Source organism: Colobus angolensis, unplaced genomic scaffold, assembly GCF_000951035.1.
Source record: "Colobus angolensis palliatus isolate OR3802 unplaced genomic scaffold, Cang.pa_1.0 Scaffold34, whole genome shotgun sequence".
NCBI classification, from domain to species: domain Eukaryota; kingdom Metazoa; phylum Chordata; class Mammalia; order Primates; family Cercopithecidae; genus Colobus; species Colobus angolensis.
Window position 1 is genome coordinate 2,635,625 of NW_012116710.1, and position 21,186 is coordinate 2,656,810.

General features: G+C 42.3%; 1 protein-coding gene across 5 annotated transcripts in view; it reads right to left on the reverse strand.

Annotated features, from left to right (window-relative positions):
• Positions 1 to 21,186, reverse strand: part of VGLL4 (vestigial-like family member 4) — a 165,102-nt gene that overhangs the window by 67,586 nt on the left and 76,330 nt on the right. Inside the window, exon 1 of one of the 5 annotated variants that reach the window (XM_011952304.1) lies at positions 19,964 to 20,833. The exons of the other annotated variants lie outside the window; for them this stretch is intronic. Coding sequence (XP_011807694.1) covers positions 19,964 to 20,045 — 82 coding nt within the window. The 5' untranslated portion in view covers positions 20,046 to 20,833. Of the gene's footprint in view, positions 1 to 19,963; positions 20,834 to 21,186 lie in introns of those variants that run through there. 5 annotated transcript variants of the gene reach the window in all.

Consider the following 21,186-nt stretch of genomic DNA (forward strand, 5'->3'; position numbering starts at 1 on the left):
CCTCCCAGGCTCAAGTGATCCTCCCACCTCAGCCTCCCGAGTAGATGGGACTACAAGTGCCCTCCACCACGCTTGGTTAATTTTTTGTAGTTGTTGTAGAGATGGGGTTTCACCATGTTGCCCAGGATGGTCTCGAAGTCCTGGGCTCAAGTGATCCTCTCACCTCTGTCTCCCAAAGTGCTGGGATTACAGGCATGAGCCACGGCACCAGGGCAAATTTTCCTTATTGTTTTTCATCCAGCCACTCCTATTTCACTGTCTAGTACAATGCTTTCCAAAGTGAGTTCCTGGATGACCTATGTCAGAATCACCTAAGAGACTTACTTAGAACGCATATTCCTGGGCCTGGCTCCAGTCCTAACAGAAAGTTGTCCAGGAACCCCCAAGATATGTAATTTTAGCATGCCCCACAGAGGTGTCTCTTCTCATGCCTCTTCCACTTTCACAACTGATCAATACCAAGATCAGCCAATACCACATCAGACATTTCTAAGGACATGTCAGCAGTGACGTGGCACAAGGAAGAACTGATGACGTATCTCAGTGCTCACAACCACTCAGGAAATGCTTGATGAACGAGTTTCAGAAAGCAAGATTTAGGCCGTCCTGGTTACCACCTGCCAACACTAACACGTGAAACAGCTCAAGACCAGCTTTAGGAGGGCTCACCTCTATTTTCAAACAACGGCGTATTTCTCTAATTTTTTTTTGTGATGTTTGCCTCTTTAGAGATCACGGACTTCATTAAGTGACCCTCCCATGCCTCAGTTTCCCCATATGGAAAATAGCTATACTATCTGCTGCCTTCTATTCCTATAAGGCATACAGTCCTATACTTCCTATTTGTCTTTTGCACAACAAAACAACTCATTCCCCAAAAGCTTTGAATTAGGCCTGCAAAGATAGTCCTTAACTAGCAATCTATAAGTTTCTCAAAGTCTAGAAAAATGAAAGGGGCAAGGACGGAAACAAAAAGAACCTTAGGCTTAACTGTACCAGCTAGTCTCAACTTGATCCGAAGGAACACTGCTAGCATTCTCTCAGCTAGCTTCTCATGATTACATTTAAAACCACCACAAAGCCACCATGATCACGCTCTGAGAGGCTGTCGCAGGTCAATAGAGGGATGGGGTAGGAACAGCTCAACATAACTGACAATGCTCTTTAGGGGATCTGAGGATCTGCCTTCTCAAACATCTCATTTCGCTTCATCAATATTTACAAAATATTTGCAAAAGAAGAAATAAGGCAATGAACATGTCCAGAAAGAATCACATGCTAACTTCTAAAGGTTTTTCTCTCCAAAAATTTAGCAGTGCCAGAGGCTTGTTCTTTTGTCCCAGATTGTTTTTCAAGGGCTACCTCATGACAGAATGGATCACTCATAGTAACTACATGTTAGCATTTGTGTCACATAATTCATCTCTGGCAGTCCACTTCTTTTAAATCCTAAGAGTAGGCTTCCTAAATAGTATTGCTAGCATTTGGCATCTTATCTGACTCTGTGACAACAAAACTCTACAACACGTAGTTTATAATTCATTATGGTTTCAGCTGAGTGACATTTGGTTCTAAAGTCTTTGGAAGTACAGGTTTGAAAATGCCAAATTTTATCTATATCCCTATCTATAGCTCCATCTGAAATCAGAGAGATTACCAAACAGAAAATGTCACTCAGATTCTAAAAATAAACCATGCTACTGCTCCACACAGGTTATACCAGAGGGTTAGGACCATGACATTTTGCTGGGGTTCAAGTGCAAATCAACAAACAAAATGCCATGTTTTTCTCTTCCTTTTTCATAGCTTAAGATTAGTGAAGAAGGCATTGTAGTCTGTATAACTGCTCAAACCAACCTTTATCCAGGAGCTAGTACTGCTTCTTTAAAAACTTTTTTTTTGGTAAATAAAATGTGGTACAGTCATACAAGGAACTACTATTCAGCAATAAAAAGGAATGAAGTAACAAAAGACCAAATATTGTATTATTTCATTTATATGAAATGCCCAGAATAAGCAGATCTATATAGAGACAGAAAGTAGATCTGTGGCTGCCAGGGACCAGGAGGACGGGGGAATGGAGAGTGAAATGGGTCAAGGTTTCTTTTGGGAGTGATGAAAATGTTCTAAACTTCGATCATAGTAATAACTGTACAACTCTGTGAATATATTAAGTACCATTAAATTTTATACTTTAAATGAATGAATTACATGGTATATGAATTATATCTCAGCAAAGCTGTTAAAAATATTCACTTAAAAAAAGAAACTATCATCTTTTAAAAGCTATAGCAGAAACAGAGCCAACATTGGAGAAAGTAAATATGGTGGTTTTTCATCTTTCCAAGAATCTCCACGAGCCCTGGGCATTGCAAAAATTAGTCAAGCAACTGTCACTACTGCAGTGGTAACCAAATACGGAAGCTGAATCAAATACGGAAAGGAAATTATTTTGAACTCAAAGACATAACCTTTCCAAAAAAATACACTGCACGCACACAAACAGACCACACAAAGTCAAAAAAAAACAAGTACCTGTGTGAGTGGAAATGTATCCAAGTGCCACTCTTTTCTTGAAGTCTTTCATTCTCCTCTTGTTACTTCAAAGATAAGCTCTGGATGGGCAGGCACTAAGTTGTTTTGGTTTTTTCTCATGACACAAAAGATCTGGCAGAGCTGGAGATTTCATTACTTATAAAGGCAGTAATATTTGAAGGTACCATGAATATTCCCTGAACAGTGCTCTAAACACATTGTGGTGGCTAAGAGCTATGGTTATCCCACCTCTTCAATGAGAATGGGGCATTCATTCTACAGAAAGCCACTTACAGACAAAATGGGTATCACATCATCCATAAAATGAAGAACAGTTGGCTGAAACTTCCCAAACAGCCAGTTACTCCATGTGATATAAATGGGTTTGCAAAGCTGAACAAAGGAAGACAAAGACTAGGAAGGCAAAGCCAGTCTTCCTAGCATGATAACCAAAATTGTCTCAGCCTTTAAAGTAAGGGTTCTAGGATCTCAAATCACATGCACGATACAGAGAAGTGCTAATGGTAGAGGGGATGCACAAGAGATGGTAGATGTCTTGCCCTCAAGGAATTTGTACTTTAGATGGGGTGGCTGGGGCAGGGGGTCAGTGAAACTGGATTATTTATTTTTTGGCAAACATGCAAATGAGTGTTATCACTTAAAAGTAGTCATACTAGAATGACCTGACCCTATTCCAAATAAAATTGCCACTGATTAAAAGGCATTTTCAAACTCCACTTGTGAAACTGGCTTCAGAATGACACAGAAAAAACTAGCTCTTCACTTTATAGGCATAGTTACATAGAAGAGTGGCAAGGAGTAAGCACTGTGTTTTACACACACACACACACACACACACACTGTTTTTTTTTTTTCTCTATCTTGGTTTTTAAATTACTGGCCACTGTTTAGAAAACCATCAATGTGCCCGGGCACAGTGGCTCACGCCTATAATCCCAGCACTCTGGGAGGCCGAGGCAGTTGGATCACCTAAGGTCAGGAATTCGAGACCAGCCTGGTCAACATAGTGAAACCCTGTCTCTACTAAAAAAACAAAAATTTGCTGGGCGTGGGTTAGCCAGGTGTGGTGGCAGGTGCCTGTAATCCCAGCTATCCAGGAGGCTGAGGGAGGTGAATCACTTGAGTTTGACCCAGGAGGCAGAGGTTGCAGTGAGCTGAGATGGTACCACTGCACTCCAGCCTGGGTGACAAGAGTGAAACTTCGTCTCAAAATAAATAAATAAATAAAAATCAATGTTCTGAGAATAGGATCATCATCACAGTATTAGGTTAAATGTGTAATTTTCCAAGGTAACTATTTTGAAGACAGGCTTCAACACTTTACCTATTTAGATGTGTAGGTTGTTACGTTTGTTTGCTTTTCATCAGTCACATTTACATTAAAGACAATAAAATACAAGGTGATATAACTGCCAAATGTATATTATAGACTATAAACTCAACAGAAATTCAAAAGAGGATGATATAAACGTATCACACATTGAAAGAAGACAAAGCATCTTGTTAGGCATTGACACTTTAAAGGGTTAAAGTACAAAAGTTACTTTAGATAGGAGGAATAAATTCTGCCGTTCTAGTGCATAGGAGGATTACTATGGTTAACAGTAAAATATTGCATATTCTAAAATAGCTATATGAGAGGCTTTTGAAGGCCCTCACCACAAATAAATGATAAGGTAATGAATACAAGAACTACCCTGACTGAATCATTATACAGCATAAATATGTATTGAAACATCGAATTGGCCCAGCGCGGTGGGGCTCATGCCTGTAATCCCAGCACTTTGGGAGGCCGAGGTGGGCGGATCACCTGAGGTTGGGAATTCAAGATCTGCCTAACCAAAATGGAGAAACCCTGTCTCTACTAAAAATACAAAATTGGCCGGGCATGGTGGTGCACGCCTGTGATCCCAGCTACTTGGGAGGCTGAGGCAGGAGAACTGCTTGAACCCGGGAGGCGGAGGTTGCAGTGAGCCGAGATCGCGCCATTGTACTCCAGCCTGAGCAACAAGATGAAACTCGGTCTCAAAAAAAAAAAAGAAAAGAAACATCAAATTGTACCCTAGAAATAGATACAATGTGTCGACTAAAAAGTAAATTTATCAAAAAACGTTTAAATGTTTTCCCAAAAAAGAAAAGTTAATAAGCATTAAAAAATTAATCAATCTCGGCTGGGCGCGGTTGCTCACGCCTGTAATCCCAGCACTTTGGGAGGCCAACGCGGGCAGATTACGAGGTCAGGAGATTGAGACCATCCTGGCTAACACGGTGAAACCCCGTCTCTACTAAAAATACAAAAAATTAGCCGGACGCGGTGGCGGGCGCCTGTAGTAGCGGGCGCCTCAGCTACTGGGGAGGCTGAGGCAGGAGAATGGCGCCATATCGCGCCACTGCACTCCAGCCTGGGCCACAGGGCAAGACTCCGTCTCAAAAAAAGAAAAAGAGAAATCAATCTCACCGCTAATAACTTTAAATTTAAATATGAGATACTACTTTGGACCAAACAATTGCCAAAGAGTTTGGGGAAAGTATGCTGATTAGCATGCAGTAAAATAGGCACTTCCATAATCCATTAAGACCTTTCAAATATAGGAAATATCCTTAATGACCAACTACAGAGAGGTGTTTGCATAAATGATGCCACAGCTTTAGGAATAATAAGCAGACATTAATGGTTTTTTTGTAGAATTTCAAAACCACAGTCAATTTTCACAATACTGAACTAAATAAAATTCAGAATATAAAATTTTAAGCACACTATGATTTTGGTTGTGTTAAATTATATATACTCAGGACAAAAGACTGAAATCAATAGTGCAATATGGTTTTTTCTGGGGTGTGGCCAATCTTTTCCTATTCTTTATACATGTCTGTGGTTTTAAAATTTTCTACAATTCTCTGTATTTCTTTGGTATTCAAAAAGAAAAGCAGACAATAAGAAGAGATATTCTTCCCAAAACATGTAGATTAAAAAAACAAAAAAAAAGGTTAAGGTCCAATTCCTGCCTATAAAATCTTCCAGGTAAAGTTTCATAAAAGGAGGTTGGGCTACACCTTGAAAGATACATAGAATCCACATAGCTGGGGCGGGGCTTGGTGGTTCCTGCCTGTAAACCCAGCACTTTGGGAGGCAGAGGTGGGTGGTTCACCTGACATCAGGAGTTCAAGACCAGCCTGGCCAACACAGTGAAACTAAAAATACAAAAAATTAGCTGGGTGTGGTGGCACACGCCTGTAATCCCACCTACTTGGGAGGCTGAGGTAGGAGAATCACTTGAACGTGGGAGGCAGAGGTGGAGGTTGCAGTGAGCTGAGATCGCTGCACTCTAGCCTGGACTACAGAGCGAGACCCGTCTCAAAAAGAAAAAAAAAAGAATCCACAAAGCTGGAAAGGAGTAGAAAGGGCATTCCAAATGGAAGAAAAACTAAAAGCATCTAAAGAGGGAATGGTTGGCAAACCAGAAGATAAATCAAATTGGAGCTAAGAGAGCTTAATCTTTGAGCTTTATTTTAACAGGCCAGTGGTTGGATGAATCACTACCAAATAAGAAATAAAGCAAAGCTACACTAAGCTAAAGGAAAGTGTTCTCAAAAAAGAGTCTTCTGTGCCACGTTGGTGTTTTTTCACATCCCTCAATCTGGCTGCCTGCTGGTTTCCATGGCTTAGATTTACCCATTTGGAAAAACAACCCCTCCCCGACAATACCAAAATCACTACCTCTGCCATGAAATTAGGCAAGAAATATACATACTCCAACCTCTAATTTAGACGATAAACTTGCCAAAAGTACGGAATATATCTTTTTTTCACATAGTACCAATCAACAGTGTCATGATAGGCATTCCAATAAGTAATGAATTACAAGTTAACAATAAGCAACACCTTAATACTGTCCATAAATCCCCACCAGAACTGAAACTTTAAAAGCTGGCAATATCAATTATTGGTAAAGATGTAGAGTTCCTGGCCAGGCGTGGCGGCTCATATCTGTAACCCCAGCACTTTGGGAGGCCGAGGCAGGTGGATCACCTGAAGTCAGGAGTTCGAGACCAGCCTGTCCAACATGGTGTGACCCCAGCTCTACTAAAAATACAAAAAAATTAGCCGGGCGTGGTGGCGGGCGCCTGTAATCCCAGCTACTGGGGAGAGTGAGAGAGGAGAATCACTTGAACCCAGGAGGCGGAGGTTGCAGTGAGCCGAGATCATACCACTACACTCCAGTCTGGGCAACAAGAGTGAAACTCCATCTCAAAAATAAAAAATAAATAAATAAAGATGTAGAGTTCCTGAAATGCTTATACACTGCTGGTAGAAGAATAAGATGTTATAATCACTTTGGAAAACAGTTGTGCAGTTTCTTAAAAAGTTAAACATACCCAATAATCCAGCAATTCTACTCCTAAGTATTTACCCAAAAGAAATGACCACATATGTCCACAAAAAGCTTGCATAAAAATATTCAGAGATTGTACAACGAAGTGTACATCTTAAAATGGTTAAAATCATACGTTTTATGTTATATATATATATATGACCACAATAAACAATTCTGAGCAACTTCATTCATTACAGTTCAAAACCGGAAACTTAAAACATCATCCATTAAGTTTAGAAGAGATAAGCAAATTGTGGTATACTCATAAGACGACAATGCCAAAGAACAAACCACTCCAACAGCATGCATGAATCTCAGAAACACTATGTTCGGCACAAGAAGCTGGATCCAAATTACTTTACATGACGTTCAAGACCAGGCCAACCTAATCTATGACTACAGAAGCCAAAACATTGGTTCTCTTTGGGGGATGTGCGTAATGACTGGTAAGGAAGCTCGAGGAGGCTCAGGGGTGATAAGAATGTTCTCCCTCTTGATCTGGGTAGTCAGCCCAAATCAAAAAGACTGTTAACAATAAATACAGAATAATGGAGGCCACAGTTTAGACAGCCTAAGGTCAACCACTCATAACCAAAACTTAAGTCATCCTGATTTCCCCAAACACTAAACCTAAATATAAAAGAAACACAAATCTGAGTTTTTTTGTCCTTATCAGTAGATAAGGACAAAAATAAGGTTTGATAAGGATCAAACCCATCAGCTAACAACAAATCAGCTTGAACAGATGTCTGACTTCAGGATATATACATAACAGCCATTCACGAGAAAGGTCAAATCATTCCTCCTTTATGCTCTAAACTGCACTGTAACTGCTGTAAAACTGAGACTGTGACATTTTTGGGTTTGAGGTCTCCCAGTCCATGAACTCTCCTCTTGTACGTATGGGAAACACTTAAAAATCTAACTTGATCTAATTTTATGTTTGACAAAACATAGGGGAAAAAATTCACGAAGCTATACCCTTAGGAGTTCATCATAATTAATTATGCCTCAACAAAAATAAAGGAAGAAAACATAACAGGTGGAAAACCCCAGTCCATTATCCCAGTTAAGCCCAAGGTTTGCATTTTATCTAGCCCTCGCTAAGTACTCCACTATCATGAGGTCAGAGCTCATAATCAGAAATCCCCCTTGGAGTGCTGTAGTGTCTGTCCTATTCAGGGCAGCATTAGGTCTGACCAGAGAATTTTCAGAACATACAACTAATCCATCAACTTCTTAAGCCTTTTAAAATTCACTGAACTTGGCCGGGCGCAGTGGCTCACAACTGTCATCCCAGCACTTTGGGCAGGCAGATTGCCTGAGGTCAGGAGTTCAAGACCAGTCCAGACAACACCGTGAAATCCCGTCTTACTAAAAATACAAAAATCAGCCGTATGTGGTGGCACACACCTGTAGTCCTAGCTACTTGGGAGGCTGAGGCAGGAGAATGGCTTGAACCCAGGAGGCGGAGGTTGCAATGAGCCGAGATCGTGCCACTGCACTCCCGCCTGGGAGACAGAGCAACACTGTGTCTCAAAAATAAATAAATAAAAATAAAATTCACTGAATTTAAAAATCTTGCACATATTTCATTCCTATTAAGACCCAAGACGAACCATTTAATCTTTCTTTTTAAAAAAGGCTAATAATACTTCAATAATTGCTAGTTCCCAGTATAGCGACAGATACAATGGAGTGAGGCAGTCCAACTCTCTGGCCATAGTTAACAGACCAAGGAAAAAAAATCCCACACTCGTAAGATTCCAAAGAAATTTTCTACAGGTTTCCTTAATGTACTTTAAAATCCTTCACAAGACCATGGGGAAAATAAATCATCCTCTCAAATTTATATTCTGAAGTTTGAAAATAAAAGCAGTTCCTTTTCATGTTTGGATATAGTCACTCTGAACAGTAAATCAACTAACAGACATCAACCTGGCATAAGACTCTTCATAACCTGTAATTATCTTCTTTATTTACCTGTTGCTCATCTGTCTCCCCTGCTGGAATATACACTCCATAAAGTCAGAGATCTTGCTGTCTGTTTTGCTAGCAGCCATATCCCCAGCATATAAAACAGTTCCTGGCACATAATGGATATTAAATATTTTCCCATCAGTGATCAGTTCATTTAGCAGACTGTCCAAAGTCAAGTAACCAGAAAGCAAGACGAACAAGGGCAGCTCTCTGTAATCAAGCAGCCAACTTCAAAAGTTTTCCTACAGAATCTAAGTCCTAAAGATTTTTTCTTTCTCTCTTCCCCTCTTATTAATATTCCTCCTTTTTCCAGCTATCTTTCCTGCCTCTAAGAATTAAGAAACTCACTTGTATCACCAACTAGCTGAGTATCCTTGGGCTAGTCACACAATTGCAATGTTTATCTTTAGTGAAAAGACACTAGAGTAGATTCATTCATAAGGTGACAACACTTGCCTGGTGTGAAGAACGAGGAGTTGCAAGACAAAATCCTAGCCCTCCCAGAAATTAGAGTAAGCCAGAGGAGGGAGGTAACACAGCAAGATAAATTCCATGGCAGAAATATGCCAGTATGCCATGAAAATACAAATACCTAATCCCTCCAAGAAGGCAGAGGAGGGCCGGGAGGGGTGGCTCATGCCTGTAATCCCGGCACTTTGGGAGGCTGAGGCGGGCAGATCACGAGGTCAGGAGATCGAGACCATCCTGGTCAACACGGTGAAACCCCATCTCTACTAAAAATACAAAAAATTAGCTGGGCGTGGTGGGGGGCACCTGTAGTCCCAGCGACTCAAGAGGCTGAGGCAGGAGAATCACTTGAACCTGGGAGGCAGAGGTTGCAGTGAGCCAAGATCACACCACTGCACTCCAGCCTGGTAACGGAGCAAGACACTGTCTCAAAAAAAAAAAAAAAAAGAAGAAAAGAAGGCAGAGGAGAGGAAGGTCACTTTCCAGAAGAAGCCCTTGCCCTTGACGGACTAATAGAAGCCACGAGAAAGGAGCAGGGAGATTTCAGATAGAGGCAGAAAGGCTTACTCGCAGGAAGTAGTTTCACATTATGTGGACTGCAGGGTGTGAGGGAACATGGAAAGTAAGGCTGAAGAGGTAAGCAATGATATTCTAGTAATATTACAGATGCAAACCTAGAAGGAGATGAGATTAGAGGCAGGGAGCAGTTTAGAGATTATTTTAGCAATTAAGAGGAAAACTAACGGAGACCTAGTAAGAGAGGAGTTCCTAAGACCTCTTCAACCTATTCTACCCTTTGCCCCTAGGTGACCATGTTCACTCAAAGCTTCAAGTATTCTCTATCCAATATCTCCAGCAGCAGCCTCTCCTGAGCTCTAGAACCATATACCCAATTTTCTAACATTTCTCTCTTCTTAGAAATCTCAAAGAGCCTTCAAACTCAACACAGCCAAAGCTAAGCCTATGATCTCACCCCAGAAACTAGTCCTCTTCCTGTGTTTCCTGTCTCTGCAGATGGCAGCACCACCCATCCGCTTGTACGAGCTGGAAACCTGGGAGGCACCCTTAGTGTCGCCTATGTCCTCTCCCTCATCCGCTGTTCAACCCATCACCAAGCCCTGCCAGGCTCCTCCCTAAGGATCTCACACATCTATCCACTGCTCTCCTCTGTGGCCACTGCCAGAATTTGGCTCACCCCTATCTCTTGCCTAAGCCAGTGCAACAGGTTCACATCCTCTCCTATTACTATTTCATCTCTTATTCCCTTCCAGTCCATTCTCAAACTGCAACAAAAGTTTGTTTTTAGTGCTCATCAGCCTGCACACCCTTTTATGCCCGCCTACTCACCCCCAGGAGCTCCATCAAGCCCCTGTTGATTGGCATTGCTCACCATATGTGCACCAGCACCTTATTCCTGAAGGAATCTTATTCCAGGTTTTTGTTTTTTTTTTCTTTTGAGACCGAATCTCACTGTGTTGCCCAAGCCAGAGTGTGGTGGGGCGATCTCGGCTCACTGCAACCTCCGCCTCCCGGGGTTCAAGTGATTCTCCTGCCTCAGTCTCCCGAGCATCTGGGATTACAGGCATGCACCAGCATGCTCAACTAATTTTTATATTTTTAGTAGAGGCGGGGTTTCACCACATTGGCCAGGCTAGTCTCAAACTCCTGAGCTCAGCAATCTGCCTGCCTCAGTCTCCCAAAGTGCTGGGATTACAGGCATGAGCAACCACCCCTGGCCAGGACTCAGTACTTGAGCAAAGGGAGGCAAGAATTTAAGAATTTGGAAAAAGTCAGTACTGCGTGGCATAAAGAGATTAAGGTAAAGACTAAAAAAGATTGAACTTGCCACTAGGATGTCATTTAGTGACCATATCTGAAACAAATTCAAATGAGTTGTTGGAGCAGAAATCAGAGGACAGCAGATTAAGAGGGAAAGGGCAGAAAGGGAGCAGAGGTGAGTTGGCCTTCTTCCAAAAGCGTGGATGGCAAGGACCATACAGTCTAATGGCTGGAACAAACACAAGATTTAGGGAAGGGTTTGTTTTTGTTTTAAAGTTGGGAGAGACTTGGATAGAAGCACATGATGAAGAGAAAGAAGCAGGAGAGGAAGAGGAGGGTATCAGAACAGAAAGAGATCTGTGAGCACCAACAGAACAAACTGCCTTCATTGCCCCTGAAGGAAGGAACATGAATGGTGATGAATTCAGAAGAGCTTGCAGGCAGGGAAGCAACATGTGGTTCTTTTAGTTTCTCCTTAAAGGAGATGTAGAGCGGATTCTTCCAGCTCTACAAGAAGGTCCTCTCCTACTCACTCTATCTTTACTGGACAAAATATAGAACCAAATACTATATGTACTGTATCAAACACCAAGAGCGCAATGCTTGATGTCCACTGTGAGTTCTGGAACTTTACCTTGTCCCCTACCAGTATCAGCCCTCTTTTATTGGTACGAAGCCTCTAATAGAAAAAAGTCTCCCAGCCTGGTCTCCAGAAACTGGTGGTAACTGCTCCGAATTTCGAATTCAGCAGAGCTGTGCTAGAAAACTGCACATAAGGTTTATACTGAGAATGACAGCTATTTTCCATTCCCTTTACCCTCTACTCAGTAGAACTTAAAGCCTGGCACAGCTTCTATTACATATTCCTTAAAAAGTGAACCAGATCATTCTCGTGGGTGATTTTAAGCATTAGCAAAGAGGTCATAACTTTTCAGCAGGAAAATAAAACAAAGGTTCTTTCTGGGGTCAGCCAATAGCTTATCAGTGGCTCATCAGAAAAACAATAGTTTAAAAAGACTTGCCTAGTAAGAAGGGAAGAAAATGGAAAAATAAAAAAAAAAAACAACGGCTGACATTAAACTAAAATTTTAAATTAATCTCTTGTCACTGTAATAGTAGTGTGCCACATAATGGAAGATGCGTTTATTTTCAAAGGGGAAAATGTCCAGAAACTTGCACTCATCACTCTGTTAACTGTTATCAGGGAAGAAGTATAGAGTCTTCCAGCTGGATTATGGGTAGTGTAAACAACTTTGCTAAATTGCTTGGCAGAGCACATCTGCATCAAACCATTAAAGTCTGGAATTCACTCTATTAAAATCAAATCATTAGCCAAGAAGAATTAACAGTCAACTATTTTCATGCAAAACAGATATAAAATAAAAATCAAGAGCAATACATGAGTAATTCTTTTTCATTCACAATTTTAGATGGTGCATAATGCAGAGTATTGTTTCAGAAACGTGCTGCTCTGTAACAGCCATCTCTACACAATATAGGGTACTGTTTGGATACTGGAGCAATTTAAGCTTTTTCTATGTATCCAAAAGTCCCTGGATTAAGATCCAAAGAAACCTGGCTCAGCAACAAAGTTGACTTGTAACATGTCTCAGCCTTTAAGCAAATTGCTTATTAATGCAGAAAGAAAGTTGCTGTTCAGACCCTAAGTAAGCTATCTATCTCCAGAAGTGTCCCCCACGTTGCATTCTCCAAAACTGTGCAGAATTTTCTCCTAATTTTCCATTACACCATGGATGGTGGGAGGGCTTCAACAGGTGGTGAAGAATGTGAACAAAACACTAACTGAAAAAAAAAAAGTTCTTCCCAAAGTATCACCAACTCTGTTTAATAAACAGTGGAGCTGCAGATGAATGAGAAGGGAGGCTAGGACATATATTATCTGTATATAATGTCTGTATATCCCACAGCCAAGAGTTCTCACACTTGAAGAGATACTGGCTTCACATGGAAAAAAAAAAAAAAAAACCTCGCAGGATGTCTGTACTACTACTACTTTAAAAGATCTCACAAAAAAAGATACAAAAGAAGGCATACAGGAATCCCATTATACAGGGTTAAAAAAAAAAAAGCTAGAATTTGTTTAGAATTATACACATGGTAGTAAAGGTATAAAGAAAAGCAAGGTACAATTGTGGTGATCTCTTGGGGTTGGGAGGGATCTGATCAAAAGATAATACCTGGAAGGGGCAATTCACTATTTCTTGACCTGGCCATCATCACCGGGTTGTTCATTTCTCTAAACATAAAAAACACATTTTTATGCACTTTTCTGTATGTATATTTTGTTATAAAACATGATGAGAGATCAATCCCTAATACATTCCTTAGTAGAGTATAGGCATTCCATAAATGTTTAATAACAGAATGGATTTGGGATAACAAAATGGTACTAGTACTAAGTTTTCTGTAATCACTTGCTAAATATATTTCAGTTTGTCATGTTTACAGACTTTGCAAACAAAAGAGTGAAATGTTAAGAGTTTGGAAAGACCCTATGCATAGCAACACATTAAAGAGGACTTTTAATAGGTTTTCTATTTTATTTAGAGTAAATAAACATTCTTTCAACTAGTCATGATTCACATGGATAGGATTAAAACATATTCTATACATACCTTGAAATTAAAACAATCTACAGAATTTAAAAAAATGCAAAAAAAGGCAAGATAGCAAAGCAACATGACAAAAATAATTCCTTCAAACTTACAGAACATGTAACATTCAGAAAGGAAAAAAGAGAGCAAATGAAGAAAGCAATATCATTTTCAGGCCCTGCTTTTAAAAATAAGCAGTCATGGTTAGGATTTTGTTGAGAAGTCAGGGGGTGGAAAATGACACATGAGTTCATTAAAAAATAAAAGATGGAGAGAAACCTGTTTTGGACTACAAATGTGTTGCAGAGTAAGTCTTTTTTTTTTTTTTTTTTTGAGACGGAGTCTCGCTCTGTCGCCCAGGCTGGAGTGCTGTGGCCGGATCTCAGCTCACTGCAAGCTCTGCCTCCCGGGTTCACACCGTTCTCCTGCCTCAGCCTCCTGAGTAGCTGGGACTACAGGCGCCCGCCACCTCGCCCGGCTAGTTTTTTTTGTATTTTTTAGTCGAGACGGGGTTTCACCATGTTAGCCAGGATGGTCTCGATCTCCTGACCTCGTGATCCACCCGTCTCGGCCTCCCAGAGTGCTGGGATTACAGGCTTGAGCCACCGTGCCCTGCCATGTAAGTCTTAAAAAATAGTTGCCATGAGCTTAACTGTGCAATAATAAATACCACTAAATAGAAACCGCCACTGAATAAACGTCAGATACTTTGAGATGACAAAGATCGCCAGAAACATTCCCTGGTCCAACTGTTTTTATATATTTGTGTACCCGCGTAAGTGCTAAATCTGGATCTAATTTCTTCCTGAAAAAATCCAGTTTTCTGCAACATCCTCACAGGGAGAACTAAACTATATTGAGAAGTTTGGAATCGCCTCACTTGCCAAGGAGGACTGCTTTCTATCTTTACCGCATGTTTTAAAAAATCTTCACAGCAACACATCCAGGCACCCTAGGAATACAAGGCCACGCAGACAATAGGGAAGGAAGGAAGGAGGGAGGAAGACAAACCTGGCCTCCAGAAGGAGCAAGTGTAGGCTCCAAGAGATAAACAGCCAAGTACAATAATCTTTCAAGAAGGGGGCTGAGAAACAAGGGTGGGAGCTGGAAGGAAGGAGGGTTATAATCACATCTTACTTCACAAACTGTAATTAGGAGAAAGACAGCAGCCACGCCAGCTCTCTCGCAGCGCTCCTGGGCTCACCTGGGCATGTTTTACTACTCAAGCTCCTCCTAGTTTCTTTCTCTCTCTGTCTCCCTCTTCCTCCCTAGCCCCCACCTGCCCCCACTGCCTATCCTTTCCTGCAAGTAAAAAGCTAAAGTAAAATGACTTTCCACAGCAAAACAGTTACAGATGTTCTACCTCAGAACACATCCCAGATCAAGAGCTCGTCACTTGATATGCAGGGCTGGGGACCAGGAGAGGGTATGAAATGGCCCTGTGCTGTGGCCTTTTCACCTACCCAAGCCTCCTAAGTTTCCTGATGCCTGAGCTCATTAGACAAAGAACAATGAAGCCAGGACTCCACTCAACCACTGGTGGTTAGACTGGCGGACACCAAAAGATCACAAGGGTCTCAGTGAACTCAGCAACTCTCCAGTGTGCGTCTTCCCTTCCATTCCAGAAAATTAACTTAAAAGTTGCCTGTGATGAAACAAGGAATAACTGTGTTTAAAACAATGAACCGTTCTAAAACGTGAAGTCGGAATAATTCGCTCTTAAGCTTTGAGAGGATCACAAATGCAATGTATTCCTACTTTCTCCCAATATAAATCACGCTATTAAATTAAAAGGAGAGAATTCTTCCACCAAATTACACACTAATGGCTCTTAACCCATAATTAAAGTATTGCTACCAGCAGTGTAAAGCCCCAGCCAGCCAGGGCACGTTTGGCAGGCCCAGATCTCAGCCCCAGGGATGATGTCAGTGCAGCGACAGCCATCTTGAGGAAAGCCAGTAGTCTAACCTGTCCCTATCCCTATCCCTGCTCCCTGGGGACTGGCTCTGGGGCTGGCACCCACGCAGGCCTCCTCCTCTGCACAGGCAGACAAAAGGAAAGCAAGACCAGTGCCAGAGCAACACAAAGAGCACCTTCCAGCGAGGCTGCTCACTCAGAGGTGTCTCACCTACCCTTTCCCCAACATCACAACAGCCTGGGAATTTGGACCAGCAACTGGCTTCAGAGCAAGGAGAAGTGGGAGAGGCTCGACTGTGCACTGTAATCCAGGGTGTTATCCTCGTGTTAGGCTGTGAGGGCACCCAGGACAGGGCATGACCCTAACATCACGGAGCTAATGAGGAGATAAGACATGAAATAAGCTGGGCGCAGTGGCTCACGCCTGTAATCCTAGCACTTTGGGAGGCCAAGGCAGGCAGATCACCTGAGGTCAGGAGTTTGAGATCAGCCTGGCCAACATGGTGAAACCCCATCTCTACTAAAAATACAAAAAGTATCTGGTCATGGTGCAGGGCACCTGTAATCCCAGCTACTAGGGAGGCTGAGGCAGGAGAATCACTAGAACCCGGGAGGCAGAGGTTGCAGTGAGTGGAGATGGCGTCACTGCACTCTAGTCTGGGCAACAGAGCAAGACTCTGTCTCAAAAAAAAGACATGAAATAATTCTGGAGAGGCAGTACGGCATAGGAGATTCATAGAAGAGTCAAAATTCAATTCAATCCTGCCACAAACTTTCTAAATAAACTTTCTGAAAAAGAGTTTACCTCTCTGAGCCTCACTTTCCTTGGTGAAAACAAGGCAAAGGTATTAGATGATGTCTGAGGCCCTGGATAGCTCTGCAATAATTAGATAATTAGAGAATACAAGGCAGTATATAATCAAGTGTTAAATTATACAGTAGCAACTACAGCTGCCATTGAGAGATTGCACTGATTTTTTTTGAGTCAGCCTTCATTCTAAACCACTTCCTGAGAGCCCACTCAGACCCTGTGCTAGGATTCAGGGATGCAATGGTCACCAAGAGAGAATGCTTTGCCTTCATGAAGCTTTTGCCAGTCCAGCAAGGTATTCTCAGGTGTTCAGAGGAGGGAAAAAAAATGAGGGCTGGGGTTGGCCTGTGACCTTTTCATGGAGACAGAGGCAAAACTGGGCTTCAAGTGGGTATCATTTGAGTATTCAGTGGGGTGATGAATGATGCAGTGGTTAACTGCTGAGTATGGTAGTAATAAGCCATGAGGTTCTGAACACATTAGCACAAGCACAGTTCTGCTAATCTGCTCATCATTAGTGAAGGTAATTAGTTAGCTCCCAGAAGTTAGCCAGACTTCGATTCTTCCGGCCCTCTGCCTAACTTCTCCTTCTCCCACCCCAAACCTGCTAATTGTGGTTAACTTTTTCCCTTTATTCTCTTTTCAATTATTCTTGCAGACAACTATGGTGGAGGGCAGGAGCCAGGAAGCAGTTACCAAGGAGGGAGTCCACATCTAAGCAATATGGAGTCAGTCAGGAAGGAAGACCTTGTATGCTATAAGGTAAACAACTAAAAAGATCTATTTGCGTATTAAGTCACAAGAGAGATTTAAGAAAGATGGCACAGGCTGAGTGCAGTGGCTCACGCCTGTAATTCCAGCACTTTGGGAGGCTGAGGCGGGTGGATCACCTGAGGTCAGGAGTTCGAAACCAGCCTGGCCAACATGGTGAAACCCATCTTGGGCCAGGCGTGGTGGCAGGCACCTGTAATCCCAGCTACTCAGGAGGCTGAGGCAGGAGAATCACTTGAACCCGGGAGGCAGAGGTTGCAGTGAGCTGAGATCGCGCCATTGCACTCCAGCTTGGGGGACAAATGTGAGACTTCGTCTCAAAAAAAAAAAAAAAAAAAAAAAAAACCAGACACATGGTTTATTTTTGAGTAGAGCTGTGTCTCATACAACTAAGGAATATGGTATAATTTAGCTGGTAAGAATAATTAACCATCCGCATCTTAATTTTTAAAACTAAAACGTCAAAAAATTAATTTGTCCCTTATTCTTAAGGGGCATGAAACTTGACTGTGCCCTAAATGAAATCAAATGTTGCCTACCAACAGTACATTCCATTTTCCAAACAACTTCCCTGGAATGCTGGGGAGCTGATATGTTTAAAACGAATATTCTCCAAGTCCAAGTGTTGGATTTAAAAGAACCATAATCTTTCCAACTTTTCTTACGAAAAAAATCCCCTGTATGATTTATGCCCATCTTCAAAATACCCTCTGGAGTTCAGACCAGATGTGTGCAGTGTTTACACTGAGAAAACCACTAGGACATCAACAATTCACTATAAACACCACTCAAATTTTGCTGTGCTTTCCTTCATTTCCTCGATATTTATTCTGGTGTTAAAATAATGTTAACTCTCATAATAAGGAAAATAGGAGCAGATGTTTAAACCAAACAGACTTTAGTCCATTATCCCATATAGCTACTCAACTTTCAAAATCAAAGTTTCTTCCTCCCAAATACCGAGGGAGGAGAGGAGAAGAGAAGAGAAGAGAAGAGAAGAGAAGAGAAGAGAAGAGAAGAGAAGAGCACTGTAGTTTCCTGTGTGTTGCGTGCTACACAACAACTCGTCCTGGGCTTGCTGTCCATAAGCTGGTCCTCACCAATCGGAGACAGGAAAAATTAATCTGGTATCTGGTATCAATTTCCCTACAATCTTATATTTCTCTCTTAGGCCATTATGTTTTGTTTTTAAAATATCATATTACTTGTTGGCAAAGACAATACAACAGAAATTGCCTCAAAAGTTTTTCTTTCTTGTTGGGGGAAGTGGGGGATGGTTTAAAAAAACACCAAAAACAAAACCCTGACTGCAATGTGTGAATGTCACAGCAAACAAGCCCAGCAATGGCTGCTTATGGCTTTCTAAAGTCCTCTACCTTTTTAAAGTGAGTTCAGAAGCAAGATGTTACTTAATACATCAGATGCAAAGAAAGCAATTCACCAAAATTCTCATAGCAAGAACTAGTAGGAGTAAAGAAAAACAAATACCCTTTTTAAGAAATGTTAAATATGAGATCCTTATCCATAGAGTTTTAAAAAACAACGCGAATGAGGGTTTTTTTTTCTCCCTTGAAGGGGAAAAATATTCTTGAAGGGGAAAAATATTCTTGAAAGGGTAAGTTTTCAACTGATTAGGAAACAGGCCTTAAGTTTTTAGACTAAAAATTATAAGTGAATTACCCTCCCAAGTTTTTGTAGCTGTTTTCTTTTTCAAGAGAAATGTCCCGTGTATTATTGGAGAAAAAATGGAAACTGCTTCTGCTGAATGAGAAAGAGAAGAGTCCCGGATGTGTGTGTGGTTACAACAAAAAATACACTTCCTGCCAGGCCGAACTCCCCCGGAGATGCCTCTCCGCGGCAGACCCAGGCCATTGCCACTTTTTCAAATCGCACGTAGATGTTCCAACCGCTTAAGAAATAGATTTTTCTCTTACTGCTACCAGAGACAGCTTGAAATACAAGACAGTGGGGGAAGCACCTCGCGGGCAGGAGGAGGTAATAAATAAGAATTGAGCGCGGCTTTCTCTTTTTCAGGGCAGGCTGGGGGTCGGGGTGTTGTGTAATCGCTCCCACAGGGAGCAGAGCGCGAGGAACACCCCCCAATGTCAGCGCTCCCCGGGCTGCACAGGAAGCGCCAGCGAGACAAAGAGCCGGCCTGTGCTCGCTGACACTGTGCCCTTCCAGCCCCACGCGGGAGAGCGACATTCTCCGCTGTTTGGGACACTCACTCGCGAGCACAGAAACTCGCTGTAACTTTGGCTCCCCCTCCGTGAGATGCAGGGCGCTGTGGCCCACAACGGGGTACAGTAGACGGTGCAATCCTTACGAGCCCCTCCCCCAAACAGTGGCTCAACTTTTACCGGCGTCCTACAAGTCCTTCCCCTAAAGACAATATTAACGGAAATCAAAAAAACATACATTTTAAAGAGTTAAAAATGTAAGGCGCGAGTACGTTGCAAGCATAAAACAAACTTTGAAGGATTTCTACTTCACCGCCTCCCCGTCCAGCCCCCCCCGCAGCCTGCGATCCGAACACACTCGGTGCCGAACCGAACCTAAGAAACGCCGGCCTTTCAAGCGCCCTACAGCCCCGAAAAGGACAGCAGGCGCTTAGAAGGCAGGCACCCAGCACACTGAGGAGGAGTGGCCGAGACGAGCAACTGGCAGTAATTCTACAGCAGGACATCTACCTTCATAACACAGAATGCCGATATTGTTGTTCATCTTGTCCAAGTACTGATAGTTCAACAGGTCCATCTTCATAAATAGCATTTATTGGGCTAGCAAAGAAAACCAGCTCTTTGCTTTCGCTCCAAAAGAGTTAAGTTTCAAAAATGAATTGTTGCTGAGTAGCTCCTGGCTCTTCAACTTCACAAAGGCAGAGGCCCAGCCTCAGACTATCAAAACAAAGTATGCAAAAGTTTAAAAAAAAAAAAAACCAGGCACAAAAAATCGAGCTCACACGAAACCCTTCAAGGGCTTACTAGTAGACGGTGTATATACTGTATCCCCGATCGAGTATGAAAACAGCGTTTCAGAAGTCCTTACAAGTCCTTCCTGGAAATGGAAAAGAGTGAAAAAGAGAAGAGCGCTGCCCGTTTCCTAGGACAAAGCGGCGCCGGCCCCGCTCACAGCCCGCTGCAAGCCGGCAGCGCTGACATGCGGGCTATGCTTGGCATGACTCCTATGCGGCCGCTTCCTCTTCCCGCAGGAGGCCGAGCATGCTCACTGCGCCGCGCAGCCGAGGCAGGGAGGGCTTCTGCACAGGATCAGCCTCTCAATGTAGCAAGTGTTGGAAAGAAAGAGAAAGGGGAGGGGGAGAGACTCTAGAGACGGGGGCTTGGCAGAGTGGCTCTTGACAGGAAGCAGCCCGGCCGCTGCAAAACCGTAGGAGGAAAAAAGAAAACCCAGGAAGTTTCTTTTTCAGGAGTTGAGTACAAAGTAAAAAATTCATCATGGAAGCAAACTTCCATGGAATGCAACTTTCGTGAAATTTCACGTTAGGGCTTCAGAAACCCGAAGTGCTAGTGATGCATAAGCCATATATATATATAGTTTCTTTGTTTCTTTTAAAGATTGTTTTATAATGTCCCTTTACACTTTAGCTGGATATTTAGATTTCTTATGTTAACGTTACATATAACTTCTTCCATAATCCCTGTAACAACTGAGATGGACAGGGCAGGGAGGGTATCACCCTTTCACAGCAGAGGAAACTGAGGTTCAGATGGATTAAATGACTGGCCCACAGCCCCCAAAATAGTTGACAGAACTACTTTTAAAGTGTTTTTTTCCCTCCTAATGTTATAACTTTATTTAAAAAAAAAAAAACAAGGGGGCCGGGTGCAGTGATTCACACCTGTAACCCCAATCCAAGCAGGCAGATCACTTGAGGTCAGGAGTTTGAGACCAG